Source organism: Phacochoerus africanus, chromosome 13, assembly GCF_016906955.1.
Source record: "Phacochoerus africanus isolate WHEZ1 chromosome 13, ROS_Pafr_v1, whole genome shotgun sequence".
Taxonomy (NCBI): Eukaryota; Metazoa; Chordata; class Mammalia; order Artiodactyla; family Suidae; genus Phacochoerus; species Phacochoerus africanus.
Genome location: NC_062556.1, coordinates 78,414,308 through 78,438,570, shown reverse-complemented (window position 1 = coordinate 78,438,570; position 24,263 = coordinate 78,414,308). Strand labels below are relative to the sequence as shown.

The following is a 24,263-nucleotide window of genomic DNA, read 5'->3' as shown; positions in this document are numbered from 1 at the left end:
GTGGAAACAATAAGACAGGCGAAGACACCTTCGCGCTGCCGCGGGAGGCCCCCAGGCTGCAGCGGGCAAGAGCAGCCAAGCCCATGATGCGGAGCCACAGCTGTTCCAGAGCCGCTCTCACACAGCACGGCGGGGCGTTTGACTGCCACCTGCCTTCGCACCTTGAACCCACAGCGTCAAGAACATGAAACCAGAGATCCTGGCAAGTCACACACATGCAGGCAGAACTCCTCCCAGAACCCAGCAGGCACGACAGACTAAGGGTCCCGCAGCCTGAGGGGGCGCCGGTCCCCCCAGCACCCCACGCCCTGGCGTTTGGCTTTGTCTAACGCGCTCAGGATGGGCATGCAGGGAAGGGCACCGGAGGGGCACGTGCTGGCCCCCACCAGGCTGGGCACCTCACACATGGAGCCCCATGTGCTGGTAAGTTCCATGCAGGTGTCCCCAGCTAATGCTGACCTGGCATCTCCCAACACATGCCGTGAGGGAAAGTGGCACTGGCAGCACTTTCTCTGACATTAAGCAAAACAGGCAGACACGTGACGAGGCTGGAAAGGCAGGTTTGGAACCAAGCCCGAGCACAGGGAGCCCTGAGCCGCTTCACCCGGACGAGCCTGAAGCAAGGCCGAGGCCCTGCGGGGGGCGGCTGGCAGGCTGGTCCTCACCCACTCGGCCGCCTGATTATGACTGCGCACTAAAATCCTGAGGTAATTCCCAACGGAAAGTGTATCCATGCCTATGAAATCCTTAGATTTTACCGAAAGTCCTCAAATTTATACAAAAGCATAACTTTTATAAAGCAATGAGGCTGCCTCTTGGCCTTTGCGGTGCCAAGCGGCCGGGTTTAGGGCGAAGGCAGGGCCTGTCCTGCTGCCCCGCGCCAGCCGCCGCCCGGACGGCCCCCTCCTGGCCCCGCGGACCCTCCGGCTGAGCCGAGGACTTGAGCAGGCTGCCGAGGGTCATGTAGGATCATCTTCTCGTGCAAAACAAGACCCTTTTGGTCCTTACAAGCCTCAGAAATAAGAACCCCCCCCCCCATCTTCCAGCACCATCTTGGCAGGAAACACAGTCACGAATTCCCTTTCACCCACCATTGTTTTATATGACTTTCAAACCGGGTTTCTTTGCTGAGAAATAATCTCAAGTCGCAGCGCCGAGGCGGGGTCCTCCTGCGAGAGCCCACCCTGGGCTCAGAGACACCTGCCCTGGGCTTCCGGGCCGCCCACCAGGCCACCTCCAGGCCCCGAACGCCTGCTGTTGTGACCGTGAAGCCCAGAAAAGCAGCGCTTTGCCGGGGCCCAGCTCCACCCCACTACCGAGCACAGCCAGCAGGGCGTCGGCCGGGCTGTGCGTCTGGGTGACAGGGGGCAGACAGGGGGCCGACGGCGTCGGGCCGGGAGCAAAGCCGACAGCTGAAGGGGCTCGCGCCCGCCGGGTAAGGGTCAGGCCAAGGGAGACAAAGGACACTTCAGACCCAACTTCTTGCTGCCTCTCCGTGGGGCTGCGGGTTCCACCTCGGCCAATGGAAATACTCTCATGAAAGTTGGCTGATTTTCTTATGTTTTAACGACATGCCCGAAGCACGTCAAACAACTAGGCAAGATTGGCCACTGCTAGTTTGATTTGAGATCCAAACTGACCAGGAGGGACCTCGCTGTGTTTGAGGCCTTTGGGGCTCAAATTCCAGGACAGCAGGAGGTGGGGCCACGGGGACCAGAGCGGTGCTGGGTCCTTGGGGTCAGGCCCACCCGGCAAGTCTGCGTGTCCCCCGCGAGACTGAGCTTCGCAGACACGCTTTTGTACAGTTGAGGTTGGAGCCGCCCGTGCCCGGGAGCTGTTGGCACATTTTTCCAGCCGCGTTTGCTCCTGTCATGACTGCGGCGCCTTTGGTGATGCTCTCAGCATTTCAGGCTGTTTCTTATCATTACATCCGTATGACGATTTGTGACCAGTGCTGACTGGCGTTACTACTGTGACAGTTTTGGCGTGTTTCAGCAAGTGTGTTTTTAGTTAAGGATTCACATTTGTTTCCTTAGACATAACACTCCTGTGTGGTCAACAGAACGCAGCTGAGGGGACACGTCGCTTTCAGGTGCCTGCAAACCAAGAAGGCTGTGACCCAGCTCATCGTGCTATTAGGGCAGGGGGCCCACAGGGACCAAAACAATGTGGACGCTGACCAGTGACCAGGCCTCTCCTGCCTCGTCTGTGGCCAAGGCCAAGGGCTAGACCCTGCACACGGGTCCTTCCTTCTCCAGAGGAGACAGCCTACGTGCCCAGAAAACGGAGGGCTGGGGATTTGTCTGTTTAGACGGAAACGCGTTCCCAGCCGGCAGGGGGCGCAGGAGTCCGCGTCTTCTCCAAAGTACCTGCTGCCTCCTCCCTCCCCGGCCTCCCCCGCAACCACTCAGGACCATACCTGGGTGATTCTGGTCTGTCACTGACCAGGACTCTCAGGCACAGCCGGTCGGTAGCTGCTGGCCTGCCCGGGGCAGAGCTGCTCCCCAGGCGGTGGCCGTGGGGCCACAGAGGCCGCCTGCCCAGGGGTCTCGGGCAGGAAGCTGCACCCTAGGGGCACCTGTTCTGTAGGTCGGGGGCCCACACGGGGCCCCGTAGAGCAGACCGCAGAGGCAGAGTTGGGAGCCCAGATGCCGTGAACAGGAAACGCGCAGATGGCAGGGAGGACACCCCCCCCCCCGGAGCGCCGGCCGCTGGGGAAGGACGCCCGCAGCAGACCGCAGACATCCCGCAGGCCTCGGAGGCAGCGCTGCATCTGAGCCGGGACGACGTTTCAGTGGAGCAAACGTGTGCCCGGAGGGCAGGGCGCCCTCCCTGGGGACAGGCATGGACAGAGACGACACAGCACGTTCCCTCGAAAATGGTCCTTACACCGGACATGGGACACATTCCCTTTGAAAGTCATAGCGGTAGCTGATCAGGGGCCCAGCGGGGGGGTGCGGGGGGGCGGGAATGCTGTTTTGGAAGTGGGGGCGGCAGACGAGGCTCCGGGTGGGAACAGGCCAGGCAGCCAGTGGAGGTGCTGCCTGGCCTCGGCCATGGGGGCCTATGTCCCCAGTGCCGTCCTGGCCTGTCCTTGCCCAGGTGTGCCAGGGCAGAGGGGCACTCGGGCCCCTAAACGTTCTCCTGATGCTTCTAGGAGGCCGACCACACGAGCAGGATTTGCAGAGGCTGCTTTATCTTTTAACAAAACAAAAAATTGTTTTCCATCTACCCCCTGCATCAGGGTGCGTAGGGGGGAGGCTTCTCCCCGGGGAGGAAGCAGGTGGGAGCAGAGACGGGGGGCGCGTTGGGAGGGAGCCGGCAGCCAGAGCTGGACTGGGACGGGAGCCACACGTCCTCGGACAGAGAGAGGTCAGTGCAGGGCGAGGCCGTGAAGGTGCAGGAGGGCTGCAATCAAAGAGAAAAGGCTTCCTCAGTCAGCGGGCGGGCCAGCCTCACACGTTACCCACGGGCGCCTGGTGCTCAGCCAGGGCCAGCAACGCCCCCAGGGCCCACCAGGGCTTGGGTCCCCCAGACCCAGGCCCTCCTGGCGAGAACTGCTCCCCCATCAGCATGTGTTCCCAGGGGCCAGAAGGAGGGCCAGCCTCAGCCCAACTGGGCCCCTTTGCACAAACTCTGCACCTGCGCAGGTCTCAGAGGTGCCCAGGGCGGGTTGTACTCCTCAAGTGCCCGGCCCACACCTGCTGGGCACCAGTCTTGACACTCAAGAGGGTGGCTGTTGACCAGCCTGACACCAGGACACGTGGACGTACAAACAGCGTGCAAGAAAAAGGCCACCCAGCTGGTCTGGGGCCCCAGGTTGACTCAACAGTCCGTATCTTAAGGAAACACACGAAACCATCAACATTTTCAATAGAGTGCGACGGTTAACTTCATGCATCAGCGTGGCTGGACGCAGTGCCCAGATGTTTGCTCAAACCATCCAGAAGTGATTTGAGTGGGATATGCAGCCGAGATTAATCTGCAGAGCAGCAGGCTGCAGGTGGGCCTCGTCCAATCAGTTGAAGAGGGAAAGACCGAGGGTCCCGAGGAAGAGGGATTCTGCCTCCACACACCTTCAGACTCAAAGCTGCAAAATCCGCTTTCCCAGGGCCCCGGCCTGCAGCCTGCCCTGCAGATTTCAGACTCGCCCCGTCTCTCCAGGTCTCCGTCCACGTATCTCTAGCGGAGTCATCCCTGTCTGTAAGGGCATCTGTGTCTGTGTCCTCTACGAGCACGCGTGCTAGTGATTCTGTTTCTCCGGGACCCACACTAATACACAGATGCAAAAACTGCTTCTACAGAGAAAACATTGGGCATGGCAGGTTTTAAAGGAATAAAATTTCTTGTTTTTCTCCACTTTCCAAAAAAACCTCTTAAATTTCTGTTTTTCCTTATGTTCTAAGTGTTCAAAACGCCTGCTTAAAACCAAGATGAAATAAATAAGCGAGCAAGCCCACCTATGATGGGACACCAGTGAGCTGGGCAGGCTCTGGCCCGCGGTGGGGGCAGTTGGCTCCTTCGCACTCTACCCATCAGGTGCCCAGGGGCCAGGGGGGCCAGCCTTCCCGCCCCCCTCCCCGCCCCGAGCCCTGGACCTCAGGCTCCAAGATCATTTCCTTGAAAGCCGGGGCTCTCGGGATCCAAGGGCCCAGAGCCGCTGGCGAGCCCCGCCTCTCTCTGACCTCAGGGGACAAAGCGACCCCCAGAGAACATCCTCCAGGCGTATGCGGCCCCGGCCCCCACCACACCCTGTGCTCAGCTCTTCAGGAACAAGCAGCAAGAGAACCAGAGAGTAAATCGTGTCAGACCACGGAACAAACCAGCAGGAACCACCGGATAAACCCCCAGGAACCACGGAGAAAACCGCCAGGAACCGCAGGACACACCGCTATGGACCAGAGAGCAAACCAGTAGGAACCACAGAACAAGCCAGAAGGAAAGAGAGTAAACCAGGCTCTGCCCACACAGGCGACCCCATCAGGGGAGCGACAAAAAGTCCCTTGGTTGCAGGATGTGAGGATCCCTAGTTGCGGGCTGAGGCACCCTTGCACGTCCTTGTTCCCGCAAACTCAGCGACGCCAAGCCCCTCTGCTCACTTCCTGACCAGGTGGCCCTGGGAGCAAGCAAGGCGGGTCCCTTCTAAGATTCTTCTTCCGACTAACGGCTCAAAACGGCCGCCAACAGCTGCTCACTCCTTCTATCAGGGGGCAGTGTTTTCCACTGCTCGTGACTTTGGCAGAACACTTAAAATATTCCCTTTCCTCCTTTTTGATCAGCAGAGACAGAGGCATTAGCTGCTGTTTCCACCGAAGGAAACGCACAGAGCCTCCCTGACTTGTCATTTCCCGGAAATCTGATTAGGGATGTACACGCAGTTACATGCCTGCATGGGCTGGTATGAAAGCTGATTAGGGCCTCAGGGGAGGCTTGGCAGCATCTGCTGTTTGTGAAGAGCCAGGGGCTCGAAGGTGGATGAAGACAGAACCCAACACCAAGACAAAGCGGTCCCTCCGTAGCCTGGAGCTGTAAGGAGGCAAGACCGTGTGTGCCCTGCAGCCCGGCAGGAGCGCGCCTCCCGAGGGGCCGGGAGCAGGACGCCCACCTGTGCCAGGTCAGGGGTCAGAGCGCCCGGCCGCTGCCTGCTTCCAGCACCAGCAGGTGCCCAGGATGAGGCCTGTCCTCACCAGGTCCGTCCTGCGGCCGGGCTTGCGAGAGGCTGGGGCTCAAGAGGAAAGGCCTGTGGGACCACCTCTGCCTCCCGGCCGGCCCGCCCAACAAGCTGGGCCCCCGAGGGTCATGGGAGGACAGTGGCCTGGAAACAAATGGTCGGGGCCTGAGAACCGCTCCCCAATTCATCTGCAGGGCCCACCCGCCGTGCACAGACACACAGCCCCTCCCACCTCCCAGGGCCTGCCAGTGTGCCAAGCCCCCTGGCCGCCCCCCAAACAGAGGCCGAGACAGGCTGTCTGCACCTGACCCCGAGGACTCAGGGCGACATCTGAGGACACTACCGGTCGTGCTGGCAGCCGGGGGGTGGGCCAGGATGCTGCTCCATTAATAAGGCTTCACCCCGAGCACCATCTTCCCACAGCGGCCCCAAGGCCACCAGAGCTGTATCAGCAGCTGAAGCCTGGGCAGGTGCCGCCTTTGTGGGCAAAGTGTGGCTGAATGTTGGCAAACCCAGGTCAGCCCACTCAGTGACCCTGCCGTGTCACAGCAGCCGGGCAGCTGTCCTGTCCCCAGTCGCTCTGGCCAGGAAACTGCAGCCAACGTCTGTGGGGCCCGTCAGAAGTTAGAAGATCTTGAGGACACAAGGACACATCTGGCTGCATCGCCAGGACCAGCAGGGCAAAGGGCGCCCCAAATGCCCAGGGCTGTCAAACGTCGGCGCCTCCACGCCCCCTCAGAGTGGCCCACCCCCCAGCTGGTCCACACCGTCTCCTCCACCCCACCACTGAAATGGGGGGCAAAGCCACAGGTCCCCCAACATCTGCCCTCAGCCCCAGCCCCTGACCCGCATCCCATCCAACTGACGCTTCCCGGATGACCTGGCCCGGGATGCCCGCCTACCTGCAGAGGCAGAGGGAAGGACGAGCAGGGGGCACCGGCTGGGGGCGCCTGGCAGAAGCCCGCGTAGGCCAGGATCTGCTGGGCGGGGTTGTAGAGGGTCTGAGGTGGTGACGAGGGGCCGTAGGCCAGCTGAGACAGAGGGACCTGCCACAGAGCACAGAGACGCGTCCCCCTCGGCCCCGAGCCCCCTGGAGCTCCCCCTCAGCCTGCACCTGCCAGGTCCCGAGGGGGGTCCTCGCCCTCCCACCAATCTCTCTCCGGCTTAGTTTTGCTTCGTCTTCCTGTTTGTTGGTCCCAGGGACCCAGCAAGAGGCCAGGTTAGCCCCGCTGCTCTTGGTGCTGTTTTGGGAAAGCGAGAAACCCCAACCCCAATCCAGGAGTCGGTGTCCTGGGCGTCTCCCCACAGCTGCACCAGGAGGGGCTGACCCCAAAGACACCCTTGGCTCAGGGCAGCGGCAGCGGGACCCTCTCCCCGCGGGGGCTCCGGCCACATGGATTTGTGGAGAAGCACGAGCAAGACCAGGGCTTCCCGAACGCCTCTAGCTCCTCCTCGTTCGCCCACGGGGGCTCTGACTCTCAAGAGGAGTGCGGGACGTGGGCCCCCACAGGCAGACCTCCCTGAAGGCGGCCGCCACTCCCTGAAGCTCCGGGTTCCCAGACAGAGGTGCAGCTTTCCCTAGGGGCACAGAGCCTGGACCCCTGCCTGATGCCCACGTGCAGGCCCTGCGGGGCAGGGAGGGGCCATGACAGCAGGACAGGCTCCAGTCCTGAGGTGGGAGGGGAGGGGGCTGCACCCACGCACCCACCCCACATCCAGAGGTGACCGCAGGGGAGCAGAGAGCCCAGAGCTCGGCACGAGAAGGGTCCCCACGTTTCCTCCTCCTGCGGGCCCGGCACCAGGTCCTCCCCCCAGGAGCTCAGCTCAGTCCTGCACGGCCTCCAACCAAACGCCGAGCCGTGAAAAGGCAGTTCAGTAACAGGGAGGCAGGACTCCCCTTAAGCTCGCTCATTCTTAAGTTATAAAATCCATTAAACTTACAAGAGTGTAGCCACCCGTAGGTGTTAGATTGTAAGGGTCACCTTGCTTGCTTCTTCTAACACCCCAGACTTTGGGTGAGAGAGAGGGGCACTTAGACACAGCCCTGTCCCGTGGGAGGAGGACAGGACCAGCCAGGCGTAGTGACGCACTTTCTGGGGTGTCACTACTTTCTAGAGAGAATGCCCAGCAAGTCTCTTACAAACTCCCTGAACACAGGAGCCCCTTCTGGAAAACCCATCCCGCTGAACACCAGCCCTGGAGACAGCACAGCAACCTGCCCCCCAGCTCTCAGGGGCAGAATGCCAACAGACACACGGTCCACCTGGCCTACCCTCAGCTTCCCCTAGAAAATCTGCCAAGAGGGCAAACTCTGCCCACAGCAGGAAAGGCCCCCCACCCCGAGGGTCCTGCAGAGTCCAGGGTTCCTGTAGCAGGCAGCCGTGTCCTTGGAGGATGGGGTGCGAGAGTGTAAAGACGCCTTGCGACCGAGGGGTCCTCGCGGCCAGGGATGGGGGCGGGGGCGGAGGGGGAGGGAGGCTCGTGTTTATAGGAGCACCAGGGCCTCCTGCAGAAGCTCAGATTTCATCGGGGTCAGGAAACCTTGGAGAAGTGTCAGATCTCAGAGGCTCCAGGCTAAGCTGAGAAGCGTGGCCCCTGGGAAAGTCTCCAGGGCTGCGGTGACAAGCCCTCCCATGCAGTGTGAGCTGCAGACGGGGCTGGGGTCTGGCCTGCGGGCTTTGCACTGCCTTCTTGTTATATAACTGGGTGGCAGCTGTGAGCTCTCCTTGGTGGCGGCGCCTTCGGGAGCTCACCTCCCCCGCGACGAGGGGTGACGTCACGGGAGGTGGTGTCTGGGCCTGTCATGGGAACGAGGTATGGAACAGGTGGGTCCCCAGAGAGGAGCCGGTAGGGCAGCCTCGGCCCTGCCCGGCAGTGCTGCCCCCTTCCCGGGGGCTCACACCAGTGTCACCCGAGTTTGGGAAGCTCAGGCCTGAGCCCCAGGCCTACCAATGGGAGCTCCGGGGCTTTGGAGCAGCGGGGTGGAGGCAGCCCTTCGGGCGCTGGGCTCCAGGCCCCTTCCTGCAGCCAAACCCTGAGGCTGGCGGCTCTTCTGGTGGCTTCACGGCCTTTTCCGTCCGAGAGTCCGCCCAGCGCGGGGCAGGCGCGACTCACCATGTCCTTGAAGGCCCCCAGGACAGCCGCGGTGACGATGCCCAGGAACAGGCCCAGGACGTTGAGCATGGCCGAGGCCCAGAGCAGCCGATAGAGGTGGAGCACGTCCTGGCAGCTGCTCACGCCCACGAACTCGTAGTAGGTGGCAGGGTGCTCGGTGCTGCGTGGGGAGAGGTGACAGCATCACCACCCCTGTGGGGCAGACCTGGAGGACGCGGCACTGGGCCTGACGCAGGCGGGGTCTCTGCTGAGAAGACCCAGGGGCCCCTCTGGAGGCAGGGCCAGCGGCCCAGCACACCCTGAGGCCACGAGGCAAGGCTGTCCAGGGAGCCCGGATCATCTGGGGAGGCACCCCGACCACTGAGCAGGAAAGACTGCCCCAAACAGGCTGGTCACCCCCAGAGCCAGCAGGGTGCAGAGTCTCAGCCCTCCTCCCGGCCGCCCAAGCAGGAACATGGGGGCAGGGGGTGGGGAGGAGGCCCAGGGTCACCCTGGCCCCCGCCACCCCTGGTGGCCTGTGCAGGCTCTGGACCAGAGCGACCTGTAGCCCAGGCCTCAAGGAGCCGCCCCTCCCATTTGGATCTGGAAACGGGGTGAATCTCTGCTCTGGGGGAAGGGTTGCAGCCTAAGGTTTGGAGTTCTCAGCAATTCAGGGGGCCCCCAAGAAACAAACATTAAACTCCCTGCTGGCTTTAACGTAGCTGTTCAAGCTATTAACACACAATTTAAACGCAACGTGGGGAGGGTTCTGATTCCCAAACGAGGAGCTGGGAACTTGCCCTGGTTCAGACACAAGTAAAAAGCTAGACAGACTGAATAATCAAAGCGGGGGGGGGGAGCGGGGGACAAACCGCTGCCCCCGCCCTAGCCCGGAGGGGCCGGAATCCCGGCCGAGGAGCAGAAATCCCTGGGGGAGGAAAGCGCAACCTCTGGTGGCCAGTTGCTGGCACCCAGTGTGGACACTCCTGAAGGTCAGAAACTCCAGGGACCCAGGGAGATTTACCTCTAGGACAGGTTCCCACCGTAAATGTACCAGAACGATCCCTCCGCCTCGGGCAGGGCTGGGGGAAACACCATCTGAACCCCCAGACATCAGGGGAACAAGGTGCAGAGCTCGTGCTGCAGGGTCGTCAGCGCCTCACTGACCCCGGAGGGGAATGCGCAACCCCAGCCCTCCCGCCACCCTGTCCACCCACTGGTGATGGTCGCCCCGAGGCCCAGGCTCCCAGAGACCCCGCTCCCCATCCCTGGCCACACCCCACAGCCCCCGTCGTCCTGTCTGTGACACGGAGCCCACACCCTTCCCTCCACGAACGTCTGAGGACTGAGCCCATGGGGGTGCGGCGTCCGAGGACAGGAGGGCAGGGAGTCCAGGGGCCTGGGGTCTCGGCCGCTGCCTCCTCACCTCTGGCAGTTGTAGAGGTCACAGCAGTAGCATGTGTCGCCCTTCACCTTCAGCTGGCACTGGCCGTTCAGGGAGTGACAGGTGACCTGCAGCAGAGAGACCAGTCAGGCACCCCTTGTCCTTTCCCGGAGTGGACAGGGGAGGCCCTCCTGAGCTAAGCTCCCTGCCCCGCCCCTTCCTCTGCCTGGTCCAGGTGAGCGGGGCAGGGGGCGACAGGGCCCCCCACAGGAGGAACAGGTAGAGGACCAGGTGGACAGCACAGCTGGACAAGGAGCAGGGGAAGGCTCTGGGTGCCATGCCTCCTGGAGGGGCTCTTACAGGTGGGGCCCCTCCAGTGAGACCCTTCCTGACCTGCCAGGGCACAGCTCCCCCAGCTCCATCTGACAAAGCCGCCCCCCAACCTCATGGAGGCCTCCCCCCGGGTGCCTGCCTCCTTGGGGCTGCAAATGTTTGGGGGACAAAGTTAAAGGAGCAAGAATGGGGCAGAAACACGCACCACCCCCTTCCCCCAGCCACGTGGTTGGTCAGAGACCACCCAGCTTCAGGGGGAGGACAGTGACCTTTGGGGAGAAGGAACCTGGGGGAGGATGGCGCAAGAATCAGGGCGCACCAGGGCAGGGCGGGGGGCAGGGCGGGGGGCAGGGCAGGGGGGCATGGCCAGACCCCAGAGGTCCTCAGGGCCTCCCTGGGGCCTGGCCCCTCTTGAGCTGAACCTCAAGTGACCCTTGGGCAAGTGGCCTTTCTTTCAAGGTTCTGCGGCCAGCCCCTAACAATCACCCAAATTGGGGGGGTGGGGGGAGGGCTTGGGCAAGGGTCATAGATTAATCTGGAAGCACATGGAAGACAGTGTCCACAGGCAGAGGCCAGAGACAAGCAGCTGGGAGCAGGGCAGTGGGTCCTTGACTCAGACCAGGAGGGGGCTGGGCGGGGCTGAGAGGTCAGGGCAGGCGCAGGGCAGGAAGGAAGCGCCAGGGCCACCCTGGTCTCTGGGCCAGAGCCAGCACGTAGGGAGGGCAGAGCCTCAGGACGGAGAGCTGGGGGCCAAGATACTCTGCCCTAGTCCTGACCTAGGTGTTCCTGCCAGGAGTGTCCCCTGCTGGGCGTGTCCCCACCGGGACGTGTCCCCACCAGGAGTGTCCCTGCCAGGAGTGTCCCCGCCAGGAATGTCCCCGCGGGGAGCGTCCCCGCCGGGAGCGTCCCCACCGGGAGTGTCCCTGCCAGGAGTGTCCCCTGCTGGGCGTGTCCCCACTGGGACATGTCCCTCCTCCTGGGGAGCCTCCCCTGCTGGCAGTTGTGAGGAGCAATAGCAGGGGACGGTGGCCTAGAGCACGGCCAGCCCCCCAAGGCCTGGAGCCCCACCCAGTCCACACTCTGCTCTGAGGTGCAGACTCTTCATGTGCAGACATGGCTGGTCTAGCCCTGGGGAGGTGACAGAGGGGACAGCTGAAGAGGGGACAGTGCCCCTCAGGCCTGCATACCCTAGGACATACTGACATCTATGGAGCAAGTCGCCGGCCCCGGTGGAGCTGTGTAGACGGCTCTGGCCCCAGAACTTTCAAGGAGCTTATACCTCCCCGCATGCAGCTCCCCGGGGTGCAGCCAGCTCCCTGGCTGGTTCCAGGTCCTGGGGTCGAGACCCCCTGGGGAGGGCCGGGGCCAGGCAGCCCCAGGGCAGGCAGGCCTGTCCTCAGAGCGCCCCAAGGGGTCTGGGCCGGGGGCTTGCTTCTCCAGGACCCCAGGACTGCACAGGACACATCAGGGTGAGCAGGAAGGACGCCTTTGGAGAAGAACAAGCCCTGAGAGGCCGGCAGCACGGCCGCACCCCCCACGGTCCACACAGCACCTCACCAGCCTGCCAGCCTTGACCATGGCCTCTGAGCCCCAGAGTCCCCCCCACCTGTGCCCCTCCTTCTTGACATGCGAACAGCTTCAGAGGCCATGTCTGGTCGACCAACAAATCTGCACCAAGCTAGACAAGCCCGGATGGAGGGAGCCACGTGGCCACCCGGGATGGTCTGAGCGGAGAGCTGAGAGCAGCTGCCCCCGCGCCCTGGCCATTCCCAGAATAGAAATGACATCACCCCGCAGACGTCCTTGGCCCAGGGCCGGTCGGCCAGCTTACGGCCAATTTCATCAACAGAAAGCTTATCGGAAAAGCTGCGCCACCTCGACATGTGAGTCCCAGGGTTGCTGCACGTCGAAGGCGAGGCCGAAGCTGTAGTCCCAGTGACCACGACCACAAAGCCAGGGCGGCTGAGGGCCGAGTGCAAGCTGTGCCGGCCTCACCAGGCCCAGGGGGCAGATGTGGACCACGACCCGGACCCCTGGGCGGGGGCTGCACTGGCCTCACCTCCGTCTGGTAGACGTCGTGCAGGTAGCCGACTTCGCTGGAGTAAAACTGGCACCTTCCTGCCACCAGTGGCCGGGGCTCCTAGAGACAGAAACACAAAGCCAAGGGCCAGTTCCACCCCATGTCAGGGGGGACCAGAGGCGCTCGGGCCTGTCACCAATGCCAGCGGGAGCCTCCAGGAAGACAAGGAGCGGAAGACGCCGTGGCTTGTCCCAGGGCAGCTGGGCTCCTGCGTCTGGGGGGGTGAGACCAGGCGCCCGCCCCTGCCGCCCGCCCCTGCAGCCCTGCTGGACCCTCCTCCCTGGAGGGGCATCCCCTCAGGTCCGTGATGAAGACTGTGCAGAGCCCAGGCTTTGTGGGGGTCTGTTCCAGGCGCTGGCTTCCACTCACTACTGAATCTTCACCACCCAATCGCGATGAAGCAGTTCTTATTAAATGAAATGATAATCTCTCTCAGCCCTGAGGCCAAATCACACAAATTTGTAATGAAACTGGAAGTCACCGTTCTCTGGGGTAACCCGGCACCCTCGTGGGGCTGGAGAGACCCCCACGTGGGTCCCTTCTGGTCAGGACAGCAGGTGCAGTGCTCAGGGAGGCCTAGGTGTTCCACAAAACTCACATGGAGGCACCTGCACACTGGTCACCAGACGCAGTTCAAGCCCAGTGAAGCCCCCGTGTGCCTCCTGCAGGGGTCGGAAACTCCGGCCCTCGGCCCAATTTTGTAAATAAAGTTTTATCAGCACATTTGTCTGCATACAGTCTGTGGCTACTTTTGTGCTGTGACAGCAGAGTGCTGACTAAGGCCACGTGGCCACAGCCTAAGGTTTGACATCCTGGCCCTTTGGAGAGTCCGCAGGCCAGGCCCGGCTCCGCAGCTGAGAGACAGACAAGCTCAGGATCAGGAACCACCCAGAGAACGCCATGCCCAGTGTGGGCGCCCTGCAGCCAGTCACTGAGGACGCCCTGGGCCTCGGCTCAACAGCAGCTCTCGGGCGACTGAAGCCAGGCCTGCACTGGACCGGAGCAGAAAGCCTGGCCGGGAACCACAGCCCCGCCCGCCCACCCGCCTCTCTCCCACCAGGAGCCCCAGGGGAGAGCTAGCGCCTGAATTCCCCACAGATCGCCTGCCTGAACCACCTCCTGATTCCAGGGTGAAGCCAGCCAACTGGGCAGGGGGGCCCCTCACCTTCAGAGATGACCCTCTAGGCCTCCTGTGCGTCCCTGGAACCAGGTGGGCCCGTTCTCACCCCTGGGGGAGGACAGACAGGTTCCTCGACCCAGGAAACCAGGGGGCAGGGGGCTGAAAGGAGGGCAGAGCCCAGGAAAACCAGCCATGCACCCAGACCCCACTGCTGCTGCCCCCCGGCAGGGCAGGGTTCCCAGAACTGCCTGCCGGAGCAAGTCCTCTGCTCAGAGATACAGCTCAGTTTCGGGGAGGGGAACCCGGGAAAGGAGGGCCTGGTCCTGACACAGCCTGAGCCCGAGGCTGGAACTCACCCCAGGGGGGAAGAGGTGGGGCCGTACCAGCACACGGGCCTTGAGAATCAGCGTGGTAGGCGCCCACAAACCCTCCTGCGCCCCGCTGGGCGCTGGCACGTTCAGCCAGAGGAAGCTGAAAAGGCACTTAAGGAAGAAGGAAAGAAAAGCACAGGGATGGGGGGACTTGGGCAGGAGGCATGCGGCCGGCCCTCAGAGTCAGCAGGGCGTCCTCCTTAGGGCCTGCGTCCAGCGGTGGAGGCAACGGAGCCAATGGGCAGCCCCCCCCCAAGCCGGGCTCCGTCCGCTTTTATTGGACGCTGTCCCATCAGGAGCGTGTGCACATGTGCCCACTCGCAGGGGCCAGGATGCTGGCGGCTGCCTCTGTGGCTCCTGTTGCGGGATTACACGTCCAGCTGCGACGAGACCTGACTCGCCAATCTCCTGGCCTCCACCGCAGGCCTGCAGCCGCGGGTTCACCACAGCTCCTGGTCCTGCACACATGCTGGGTGGGCTGGGGACGGCGACTGCCTCCTCCCAGCGCCCCGGGCACCTGAGTGTGGCGGACACACCAACCCTGGCGGGTCATCACGCTCTCACAACAGCCGCTGTGCATGTTTACAAGGAAAAGCTGGCACCTGGATGCCTGGACACCACCCCACAAAGCATGCTGGTCTCCGCTGGGCCTGGCATGGCAGCACCTCCACCCTCGGCCTGTCACCCCACAGGAGCCTGTCCCAGCACCATCTCCCCAGGGCAAGGGTTCAGCTCAGAGTCTGGTGGACAGAGCTCCCTCCTTCTGCAGCGGGAGCCCCGACACTTGTCGACGAGCCTGGGGGCTGCCAGGGCAGCGGAGGTGAGGCCTCTCCTCCTCGGCCCAGTCCGTCCTGTCCAAGGCCCTAGAACATCTGAAGGAGGTTCTCGAAAACAGGATGGTCCCTTCGCTGTGTCCACCTCACTGGGAGGGGGCTGAGCTGGTGCCTTGGGGGGGCGGGGCACGGGTCCAGGGCACTTGGTGCAGTGCCAGCACAGGGCCTCCTACCTCCTCACCCCTGACCCTAACTGATGCTGGGAACAGAAAATGGCACAGCAGGGACCCGGACGCGCTCGTCTCAAAGGAGGCGGGCGCCCAGGAGCGCGGAGCCCTGGCTCAGGGCGACCCCTGCGCTGCGTCAGGCTCCGCGGCCCGCCCGCGCCTCGGCTCCGGCTCGGGCCTCCGCCTCGCCTGAAACGCGAAGGGCCGCTTGGTGCCGGGCCGGCCGAGCTCGCACGAACGTCGGAACGGGAGCATCCTTGTGAGGACCGATTTTACATCTTGCCTTCGGCGGGCTCTGCCTCGACCGCCTTTAACGTAACCTGGCGTCTTTATCGTCCTCCTCCTCGGGGCTCTAATCTTTCCCTCGGAGCCTGTTCCCTATTTGCTAAAACACACGGCCACGCGCTCTGCGCCAGGGCTGAGGGGCCCCACGGTGCCCGAGCGTGAGTGTCCGACGTGGCTCCGACAGCCGTGCCGGCCCGTCCACCCCGCGGGGACAGCCGCACACAGGGACCTCAGGGCACAGCATCCAACCAGCGGATTCTGCCCCTAAGAGACGCATCTGAGCTAAAAACCCAAGTCGATGGGGCGGATGCAGGACGCGTCTCATCCTGTTGACCGGTCAGGGGCCTGAGGAGGGTCACGGAGCTGAACACTCTGGTTCTAATCACGTGAGGTTGGGGCGGTTTCGGAGGAAAAGCGGGAAGGAGAGGAGGAAAGACAGCGCTTGGCCAACGGCTGGCAAGACAGCGAGGCCCCCTGCGCTGCGGAAGGAAATCAGTTTGGGCAGATTGCTTAGACCCACTAAGCGACCAACTGAGAGCAGGAGCAGGAAGACCGGAAAAAACTCACGATGTGCCTCGCAGCAAACACGCCGTCCACGATGGCGCAGCAGAAGGCGGCCACCACGCCGAAGCTGATGAACACGACGGCCGCCACCAGCTGGAAGCAGAAGGGGGCGCTCAGTCCTCCTCAGGGAGCTTCCTCCAGTGCCTGTCCGCTGGGGCCCCGCCCGATGACCCCCCCACCTCTTTGTGCCACAGGGTCAGGATGGAGGGCGGGGCTCGTGGACAGGGAGCTGCCGGTCCTCGGCCCCTCCACCCGCCCCGCGCGGATAAGCAGGGCACTTTCCAGGGGACTTCAATGTTGCACCTTCCCGCCGGTTCGAACGCTGCTTCAAAGACCCCACACGTTCCACATACACGTCAGGGCTTGACACACAAGTGCTGCCGTAGGATGGACTCTGCGGCGTACAGAACCCACACCTGCTGGCAGCACACACCACATCTGGGAGACGCTGCCGTTTCACTCGCTCCCACTGCCTACACCCCCTAACCTCCCCAAGGGCACAGCCTGTTCTCAGCTCTCGAGCGCTGCCAACCCGAGGGAAAAGCCAGGCTGTGGGAGGCGGGGACAGGACCCAGGTATCGGGCGGGGGGAGCGGACGGTGCTGGGAGGAGAGATGGGGAGAAATGGGGACATCCCTGATAGCAGGGGTTCTGTGTGTCCTCGGGCGGCAGGCCCCTCCCCCGAGCCAGCTTCGTAGCCGATCCGGTCCCGGCGGCTGCACTTCCTCGACCCGCCTTCTCGGCCCCTCCCCACCCACACAGTGGCAATGCCAGCACGGGCTGGAACAACCCACGGAGACCAGACAGAAACAGTGCACGGCCAGCACATGCCCTCCAGACCCTCGAAACCCGGCGAGCGAGCGCGCAGAGCTGACTGCAACTCACAGCTCGCTTCCCAAAGGCGGTGCAGCAACAAGACCGCAAACTGACATGACCAATAAACGCCAGGCTTGTAAAACTGGCCAAGGCTGGCGCTCGTACACCCCACAAACTGTGGACAGGCTGTGTCTGCGTTTCCTGCCTACAGAGCCCCCTGAACGTGTTCTGGTTTCCACCGAGCCCTGCTCTCTCCTCAAATGGCAGAGCCTGGCATCGTCCTCTCCCAAACCTAGCAGAAGGTGCCAGGGGACTTTATACACCGTGACTTAAATGAATTGCCACCCACCCCAAACCCAAAACTTCTCTTCCCGTGCCCCAACCTTAGCTGCTAGACACCAGACAGGGTACAAAACACACCCCATGGTCCCAGGGTGATGCTCACTCAGACTAAGGTGTGAGTGTCAGCCACTAAGCCCTGAGGCCAGGGTGCAGCTGTGCACAACCTGTGCCCAGGCACTGACCCAAGGGTGGCTGGACGGGGGCGGGGGCTTTCGCAGGAACACCAGCTAAGGCTACGAGGGGCGGCACCGCCCCATCACCCCCCCACCCACGTTGGAAAGAAACACCCTTCTCACCATTTGCCGTCTGTTCTCCACCAGGTGGATGCCGATAATTCCTAAGAAAGATCCAAAGCCCAGCTGACAGCAAAGGAAAACAAGGAGAAAACACCGGGTTACACGGCTTCAGCCTGATGCCGACACGGGACAGCGCCCGCCCGCCTGCAAACCTCCCCAAAAGGCCAGGCCGGCCCCACGCCGCAGGGCCCACGCATCGGGAGAATTTCTTGGTTTCCCTCAGCTTGAAACACATAGTCCCAGCAACGCTGGGGGCGAAGCGGCTCCAAGCAGCCGGTGAAAAGCCTCTCACAGATGCAGGGCCCACAAGGAACACTTCCCTGGAGCCAAGGCCACTCGGCCACCAGCCCTGCTGTGCGACTTTGGAGCGACCATGCAGGCAGGTGCAGCACAAGCGTGGAGCCTCTGAAGCTAGTGCAAATTTCATGCACTGAACATCAGACTTGTTGGTGTGCATGGACGTCTTTGCCTGTAAGTGTATCGCTGGAGGCAGACGTGTCTCTGTAACTGCATCTATGCAGGAGGATGTGTCTCTGTGTGTCTGCGGAGGTGGCCGCGTCTCTGTAAGTGTGTCTGTGGACATGACCAGGACGCTCAGATACAATTTCCACCAATAATTTAAGAATCCTCAAGGAATAAAGGAAGATGAGTGTTTTCTTTGAAATACCACAGTCCAACTCCACGTTCAAAGTAGCAAAATCGCACTCCAACATAAATGCATTAAAACATACCTATTAAGTTTTACTAAGTCCCCTTTTTTTTGGATTTAAAAAAATCCTCTTCCCAAAGTGTGGAGATGCCGGCTCCTTCCAACCCGCTTTCTTCCCTGGACCCACCTTGTCTATAAGCCTCGAGGCTGAATGCAGTGTGGCCACAGGAGTGGCTTTTATCCACGTTTCTTGGAGCAAAGCTCGTGTGCCACATCGCAGTTTGCTTTCAGAACCGCTCAGCGGAAGCCGGTTTCACTCTGGGCATCACCCAGGAATCAGTTCTGGCAGAGGGAGGTCTGGACACACCCGTGGGTCCGAGTGTGATCTCAAGGCGAACTCCTCGAGCCATGAAGCTTAGAGAACAAGGCAAAAAACTGCTGGAGGTGGAGCCTGATGCTCGGTGAGAGGTCTGGGCACGGGCCCTCCAGGCCACCGGCCCCACATCCCCCGTCCAGGACCCAGGCCAGGAAGTCTCCTGAGACTTCACTGAGAAAACTCTCTGCCTGGACACCGTTTCATAGGCGTACACGTAAATTATACACAGGAAGGTAACGTAGACTTGTAGAGCACAGGCAAAATACAAAAGCAAACAAGAGCCGCTTTGGAAAGAGCCAGCGTTGTCATTGCTATGGCTCAGGCTGCTGCCGTGGCACAGGTTCGATTCTTGGCCTGGGAATTTCCACATGCCACAGGCATGGCCAAAAAAAAAAAAATATACAAAGATAAAATGAACAATATTTGTAACACATTTTAAAATGTTTTTATCTTTGCTAAAAACAGTGTGGACGTCATTACTAGTCTTGACAATATCTTCCGTGGGAGTAATGAGATTGAATAAGCTTCGTTTTTTAAATCTCAGTTTAGCCCTGTGACACAGCTACTCAGGGTTCTGGAGCATTCGAAGGGTGTCATAGCTGATAAAGACCCCTGTGTGCAATGTGGGCCCTTGGAGCAAATGTCATTGCCAACAACTGGCCGTGAGTTCAGAGTTCAGAGGTCTGCATGATGCTGGCCTTGGGGCAGCTGTTGCCAGGTCAGGTTGGGCAGAAGGTTACCAGGTGGAGCTCCTGCCCAAAGCAGAAGGGAGGGCACTTCAGCCCGTTTTCCTGTTGGTCCCACGCAATGCCATTCTCGCCTCTTCTACGGAGGCTTTCTGGCACCTTGTGAGGCTCCGAGTCCATCTTCCGAGGGTTGGTTTGCTCCACGCAGACTCAGGGGCCACAACCCAGGAATTGCACGGCTGGTTCCCTCCAGGGCCTGGGGAGGCTCTGGGCCAGGGCCGTTCACACCCCTCGGCCGCGACCCCCCTCCTGCCCCTCCCCTGCTTCTCAGGACCCTGTGCCCCCCAGGCCACCTGATGACGCAGGATGATTGCGCCCCTGCGGCTGGCCGCCTAGCACCCTGGACCCCACTTTGCCGCGCAGCCCGCCACGTCACAGGCCATGACTCTGTGCAGCCCAGCAGGCCCTCGACCCCGGACTCGGTGTCAGCACCACCCAGAAGCCTGTCCCCGTGCCCCGCCCCCTCCCCCCCGCAGAGCTGGGAACTGCGGCACTCACCACGACCCCTGGGTAGTAGCCCCCCACGGCCACGTTCTCCGTCCTGGTGTTGGCCGTGAGGCCGAGGGTCAGGATGAAGGTGGACACCACCAGCAGAGACCCCACAAACCACAGGGACGTCTTCTTTCTTCTGGCGAACCCTTCTGGGGGTGGGGGACAGATAGGACCCGTTAGGAGGGACGGGCTGGGGAGGGGTGCCACCAAACACCAGCTTCGGGGGTCAGCGAGGCTCCGTCCCGCAGCCCCGCCACCCATTGCGGGGAACCTGGGATTGGCTCCCCGCACCCCACTCCGCGCCCCCCTCAGGCGGAATGAAGTGGCCTTGGAACAGCTGTGGGGACACCACTGCCTGGCTCTTTCTCCCCACCCAGGCCTCCGAGCACCTCCTGGGTAGCACCCAGACCCCGCATGTCCACCTGCACGGCCCCCCACACCTCACCTCCATCTGACCCACTGCACTCAGGAGCAGAAGCCGGACCACCCCTCCTGCAGCTCCCTCGCACCCAGAGGTGCCACCTCACGTCCTGTGTCCACGTCCCCAATACCTGTCCCCCCAGAAGACAAGCCCCGTGAGGGTGGGTGGGTCTCCGCACCCTCTGGCCCAAGACGGCGCCTGTGCACAGTAGGTCCTCAGCGAACATCAGCGCCAGGGATGGCGGAGCCCTCCCTGGGTTCCGAGTCCCCTAAAGGTCTTCGCCCCAGCGTCCCCCTACACAGCAGTATCATGCCAGGCGTTTATGGGGCACCTGCTGAGTGCCTGGCCCGACCGAGCACTTTACCTACACAGCAACAAGCAGCCCTGGGCCTTACGTAGGCCGCGAAGCCAGGACACCTGCCCTGCTCTGAGATGGGACAGAGGACCTTGGCTCCTGCCCTGCACCAGGCCGAGCAGGTTGCACACAGAGAGGATGGCCAGCACGTCCACGCGACTCCATAGGCACACCTGTCTCCACACCTGAGGACTTGCCTTCCTGCTCTGGTACCGGGCTCAGGGCCAAATGCGTGCATGATCAGATGGGAAGGGGTGGAGAGAAACCACCCAAGTGCAGAGCTGGCCCCTGCGCACCTGCACGTCCATTTCCTTGTGCCCTTGTCAACAGCCCCCGTTACTGGGTGGAAACGTGCCCGCTGAAAGACCGCATTCCCAGCTCCGTTCCAGCTGGATGACACGTGCCCAGCAAATAACCATCCGTCTCAGTGAGGGATGTTGGGTGGGACCTACAGGAAAGGACTTCAAAGCCAGCCCCTTGCCCTTCAGCCTTCCTGCTGCCTGGAATGTGGGCATAAGGCGGAGCCCAGCAGCCACTCTGGACCACGAGGGCACCTTGACGATGGAGGTGGCACACACAGAAGGCAGAGCGGAGAGCCAGCCCCGGGTTGGCCACCTCCAAACTGTGATTAGGGAGCAGAATCTCCAGACTGTAAAGCCACTATCTTGGGTGCCCTGGCATCTGTAGCCAAACTTAATTCTGAGAGTCGCAGACCTCAAGGCAATAAGACGGGAAACCGCCCCACAAGTCTGACTTCAGGGTTCTCTGTGGGCGTTTCTCCCCTCGTGTGTCTCAGGGCAGCGGGGAGCCTGGTCTACCCTCATTCGCTGCTGGTTCCTACGGTCATCGGAGCTCGGATATTCCTACCGCAGGTGGTCACCTGCAGGCACACAAAGGAGGGAGAGACAGCCAGGCAGGGCGCAGGACGAGGCTCCACACCGAGCCCAGCCTGCAGGGTGTGCTTTGTCTGTTGGAAGATTAACCGCCTTGATCCCCAACTCCAGAACCAAACGAGGGATGAAAGAAAACATGGAGCTTCTTCTCACACCAGAGTTTAAAAATCGACGGGTGTGTCTGTCTGTCTCTATGTGTCTGTGTGTTTGTCTGCTTGTATCTGTGTCTGTGTGTGTCCGTGTGTGTGTTTGGTGGGGAAGCACCTGTATATTTGACCCTGACCACTCTCTCTCATGGCCCCTGGCCCCTCGGGCTGCAGGGCCCCACCCTCCAGACTGTGCAGCTGAAGATTTTCACGTCCACCCACTAGCCCATCAGCAAAGCTCAGGGGCAGATCAAGGTCACAACACCCAGGAAAGGGACTGCACTCAGAAATAAATTACACGAAACTCAGAGCCAGCGTGCACCAAGAATAGCCTGGCCAGTCTGAGGACGCCGTTTCTATCCAGTGACCCATCAAGGGTGAAATCTCGGGACGGTCGCCTCACTCCAGAGCTGAGCAAAACCCTTTAAGGGGTCTTTATAAGTACAGAATTTTGCATAAAAAATAAGACAAAAATAACTCAAAAAAGAAGGTAGGATATCTTTCTAATCGACGGAAGGCATACACACTTTTCCATCAGGTTGTGGAGAGAAGGGGTCCAGCACTGGAGGAGGGGCTTCGGCCATCTGCCCCCTTAGCAGGAGTCTTACTGTGCGCCTGTCATAACCCAAGCATCCTCAAGGCAGCGACCTGACTGTTAACTAAAATATCTACTATTAGGCTGATAGCCATGTGGCAGCGTACAGGAACTGTGCCCAAACCGTCAGGGGGCTGCAGAAGGAGGAGCCCCTGAGCAGGGCCTGCAGGATCCCCGCCCCTGAAACTGCTCGCCCTGAGGGAATGGATGCACTTCAGTTTCCTGAGCTGCAAGGTGCACACAAGGCCGCCAGTGACAAGTACCAGGGAAGGCTCTGGATGGACATGGTTTTATGCACTCGATGGATAAGCAGAAGGCGGCTCGGTGGTTCTTCGTACCCAGGCTACTCACCTGGGGGTTGAGGGGAGACGCCCGGCTCACTGCTCTCCTGACCCCAGCCCTCAAGGCTGTCACTCCCCAGGGGCCCCTCCCGCTCCCAGTCCAGCCCCAGCCTCCTGCCCCTCCTGCCTTCCCCACTGAGCGGAACCAGGAAGGGGGCCTCACAAAGATAGGGTGCACAGCATGGGAGGGTTCCTAGTTGCAGCCTCCCTGCCCGCCTCCGAGATAGAAGAACAAGCCCAGTGCAGCACTGAATCTGGGCGGTGGCCGTGGGGCGAAGCGACAGCCCCAGGAAACAGAGGAAAGCACCTTTTACTGTCCACTTCCCTCTTTCTCCGCTTTTACAGCGACACGTGCCCCAAGGGGGTGACGCAGGAAGTAAGGTAGGAAATACCCGTAAGCCCATCACAGCTACACTACTGTGTAATACTTTTAGATAATAAACCCACTCTTAGCATTTTTTAAAATTTAAAATTCCTCTTCAGAGGAAAAAATTAAGTCAAAAATGCCATTTTTTTAATCATCAGGTTATTCTAATATACTAAAAACTATAACCATAGCGAGTTAACAACATTTAGTAATAACAAATAGTTGTTTTTATAAGTCACTGTTTTCCTGGAGGATGGAAGCACGTGTAAGTTTGCCACAGAGAACTTTGCTCAGGGGAGGGGGTATAATCGAGTTGTTTCTTTGGAAGAAGCCAGATTCCTTGATTATTATTTTAAAATCAAGCAACATCACCAGTCTGGTTTTTGAAAAGAGGCTTTGCACTGAGAACAGAGCTGAGAGGTTAGACACTCACCTCTGTGGCTGGGCCGCCGCTGAGGCAGCAGCAAGGCCTGAGGCGTCACCACCCCACATTCCGGCATCAGAGCATCACCCACTGGGGAGTTATTTTTTCTCTTCTTTACATCTTCCCTGCCTCCGCCTCAGGGAAACACACCGGGCGCTACTCCCAGGTTGCAAGTTGGGAAGGAGGAGGGCATTCCTGCCCCCGCTCCCCACCCCGACCTGGCTCCCCCCGGGGGGGGAGGGGGCCTTGGCTCTGGAAGCCGGAGTCTGTGAATTTATGGGGGAAAAGTCCGGCGAGGGTGACACCAAGAAGGCTGTAAGCGCCTCAGTCACTTTGAAGCAGGAAGAGGCCACCTGGCCCCACGAAATGAACTTTTCCTAGAAATTTCTGGAGACTGAACAAGGGTGGAAGAGGTGAAAAGGCCGTCTGGTCTACACGGACTCTCGTCTATTATTCCACATAAAAGAGCGTGGGAAAGAGAGACGGCGCGAGCCCAGAGGCCCAGGAAGAAAGAAGCGGGAGAGGGGAGGATGAGCGGAGGGCCTGTGCCAGCGCCCAGGGGTCCCGCAGGGCTCCGGGGGGCGCGGCGGGAGGACCCCGAGCCTGGGCTCACCTGTGAGCTCACCTGTCGTGTCCAGCAGGGCCAGGGGCCGAGGCTCCGGCGGCGGAAGCGGCTGCATCCCTGGGGGAGGAGCGGCGGCGCGAGGCCGCTCTCCCGCCGCGGCGGCGACAGCGGGCGTGGCGACCCCAGGATCCGCAGCTGGAGCACCAGGAGCGCCGCCCCTTCTGTCCGCAGCTTCCCACCTGCTGTCCGGCCCTGGCCCCGCCCCGGCCCGGCCCCGCCCCGCCCCTCATCCCGCCCCCGCCCCACCCCCGCCCCCGCCCCCGGCCCAGTCTTTCCGGGGTTCCGGGCTCAGTCCGCCCCCCACCTGCCGACACAGCTCCTTGCGCAGCAGTGAGGAGTTTCTTCTCTATTTTCAGAGAGTGGCACGTGATAGAGTTCTTACTGAGTGAATGAATGAAGGCCGCTTGACCCTCTGCATCTGACTCGGGACAATGGCCCTCGCATGGCATCCTCTGCGCGCTCTGACGGGAAAGCCGGCG

The 24,263-nt window shown here is 61.3% G+C and overlaps 1 protein-coding gene across 9 annotated transcripts; it reads right to left on the bottom strand.

The window, feature by feature from the left end:
* Positions 1-3,176: 3,176 nt before the first annotated feature.
* On the bottom strand, positions 3,177-23,961 carry TMEM255B (transmembrane protein 255B). 9 transcript variants are annotated; one of them, XM_047756049.1, is made up of 11 exons: positions 23,773-23,961; positions 19,624-19,766; positions 17,355-17,417; positions 15,905-15,994; positions 14,038-14,163; positions 12,541-12,621; positions 10,191-10,276; positions 8,786-8,945; positions 6,574-6,717; positions 4,077-4,298; positions 3,177-3,408 (listed from the first exon to the last, which is right to left on the bottom strand). In XM_047756049.1, the coding sequence occupies exons 1-11, from the start codon at positions 23,837-23,839 to the stop codon at positions 3,241-3,243; spliced, it is 1,350 nt and encodes a 449-aa protein (XP_047612005.1). In that variant the 5' UTR covers positions 23,840-23,961; the 3' UTR covers positions 3,177-3,240. The 9 variants fall into 9 exon arrangements, with proteins under 9 accessions (XP_047612005.1, XP_047612007.1, XP_047612008.1 ...); XM_047756051.1 differs by having other exon boundaries at positions 19,624-19,763; XM_047756052.1 differs by having other exon boundaries at positions 23,785-23,961.
* Positions 23,962-24,263: the final 302 nt, after the last annotated feature.

Excerpts from the sequence above, each read along its gene's own strand:
- TMEM255B (XM_047756049.1), bottom strand. The coding sequence starts at position 23,839 with ATGCAGCCGCTTCCGCCGCCGGAGCCTCGGCCCCTGGCCCTGCTGGAC. Across the intron at positions 15,995-17,354 it reads TGGAGAACAGACGGCAAATG|CTGGTGGCGGCCGTCGTGTT; the intron begins GTGAGAAGGGTG and ends TTCTGCTTCCAG. Across the intron at positions 6,718-8,785 it reads TGGGGGCCTTCAAGGACATG|GTCCCTCTGTCTCAGCTGGC; the intron begins GTGAGTCGCGCC and ends GCTCTGTGGCAG.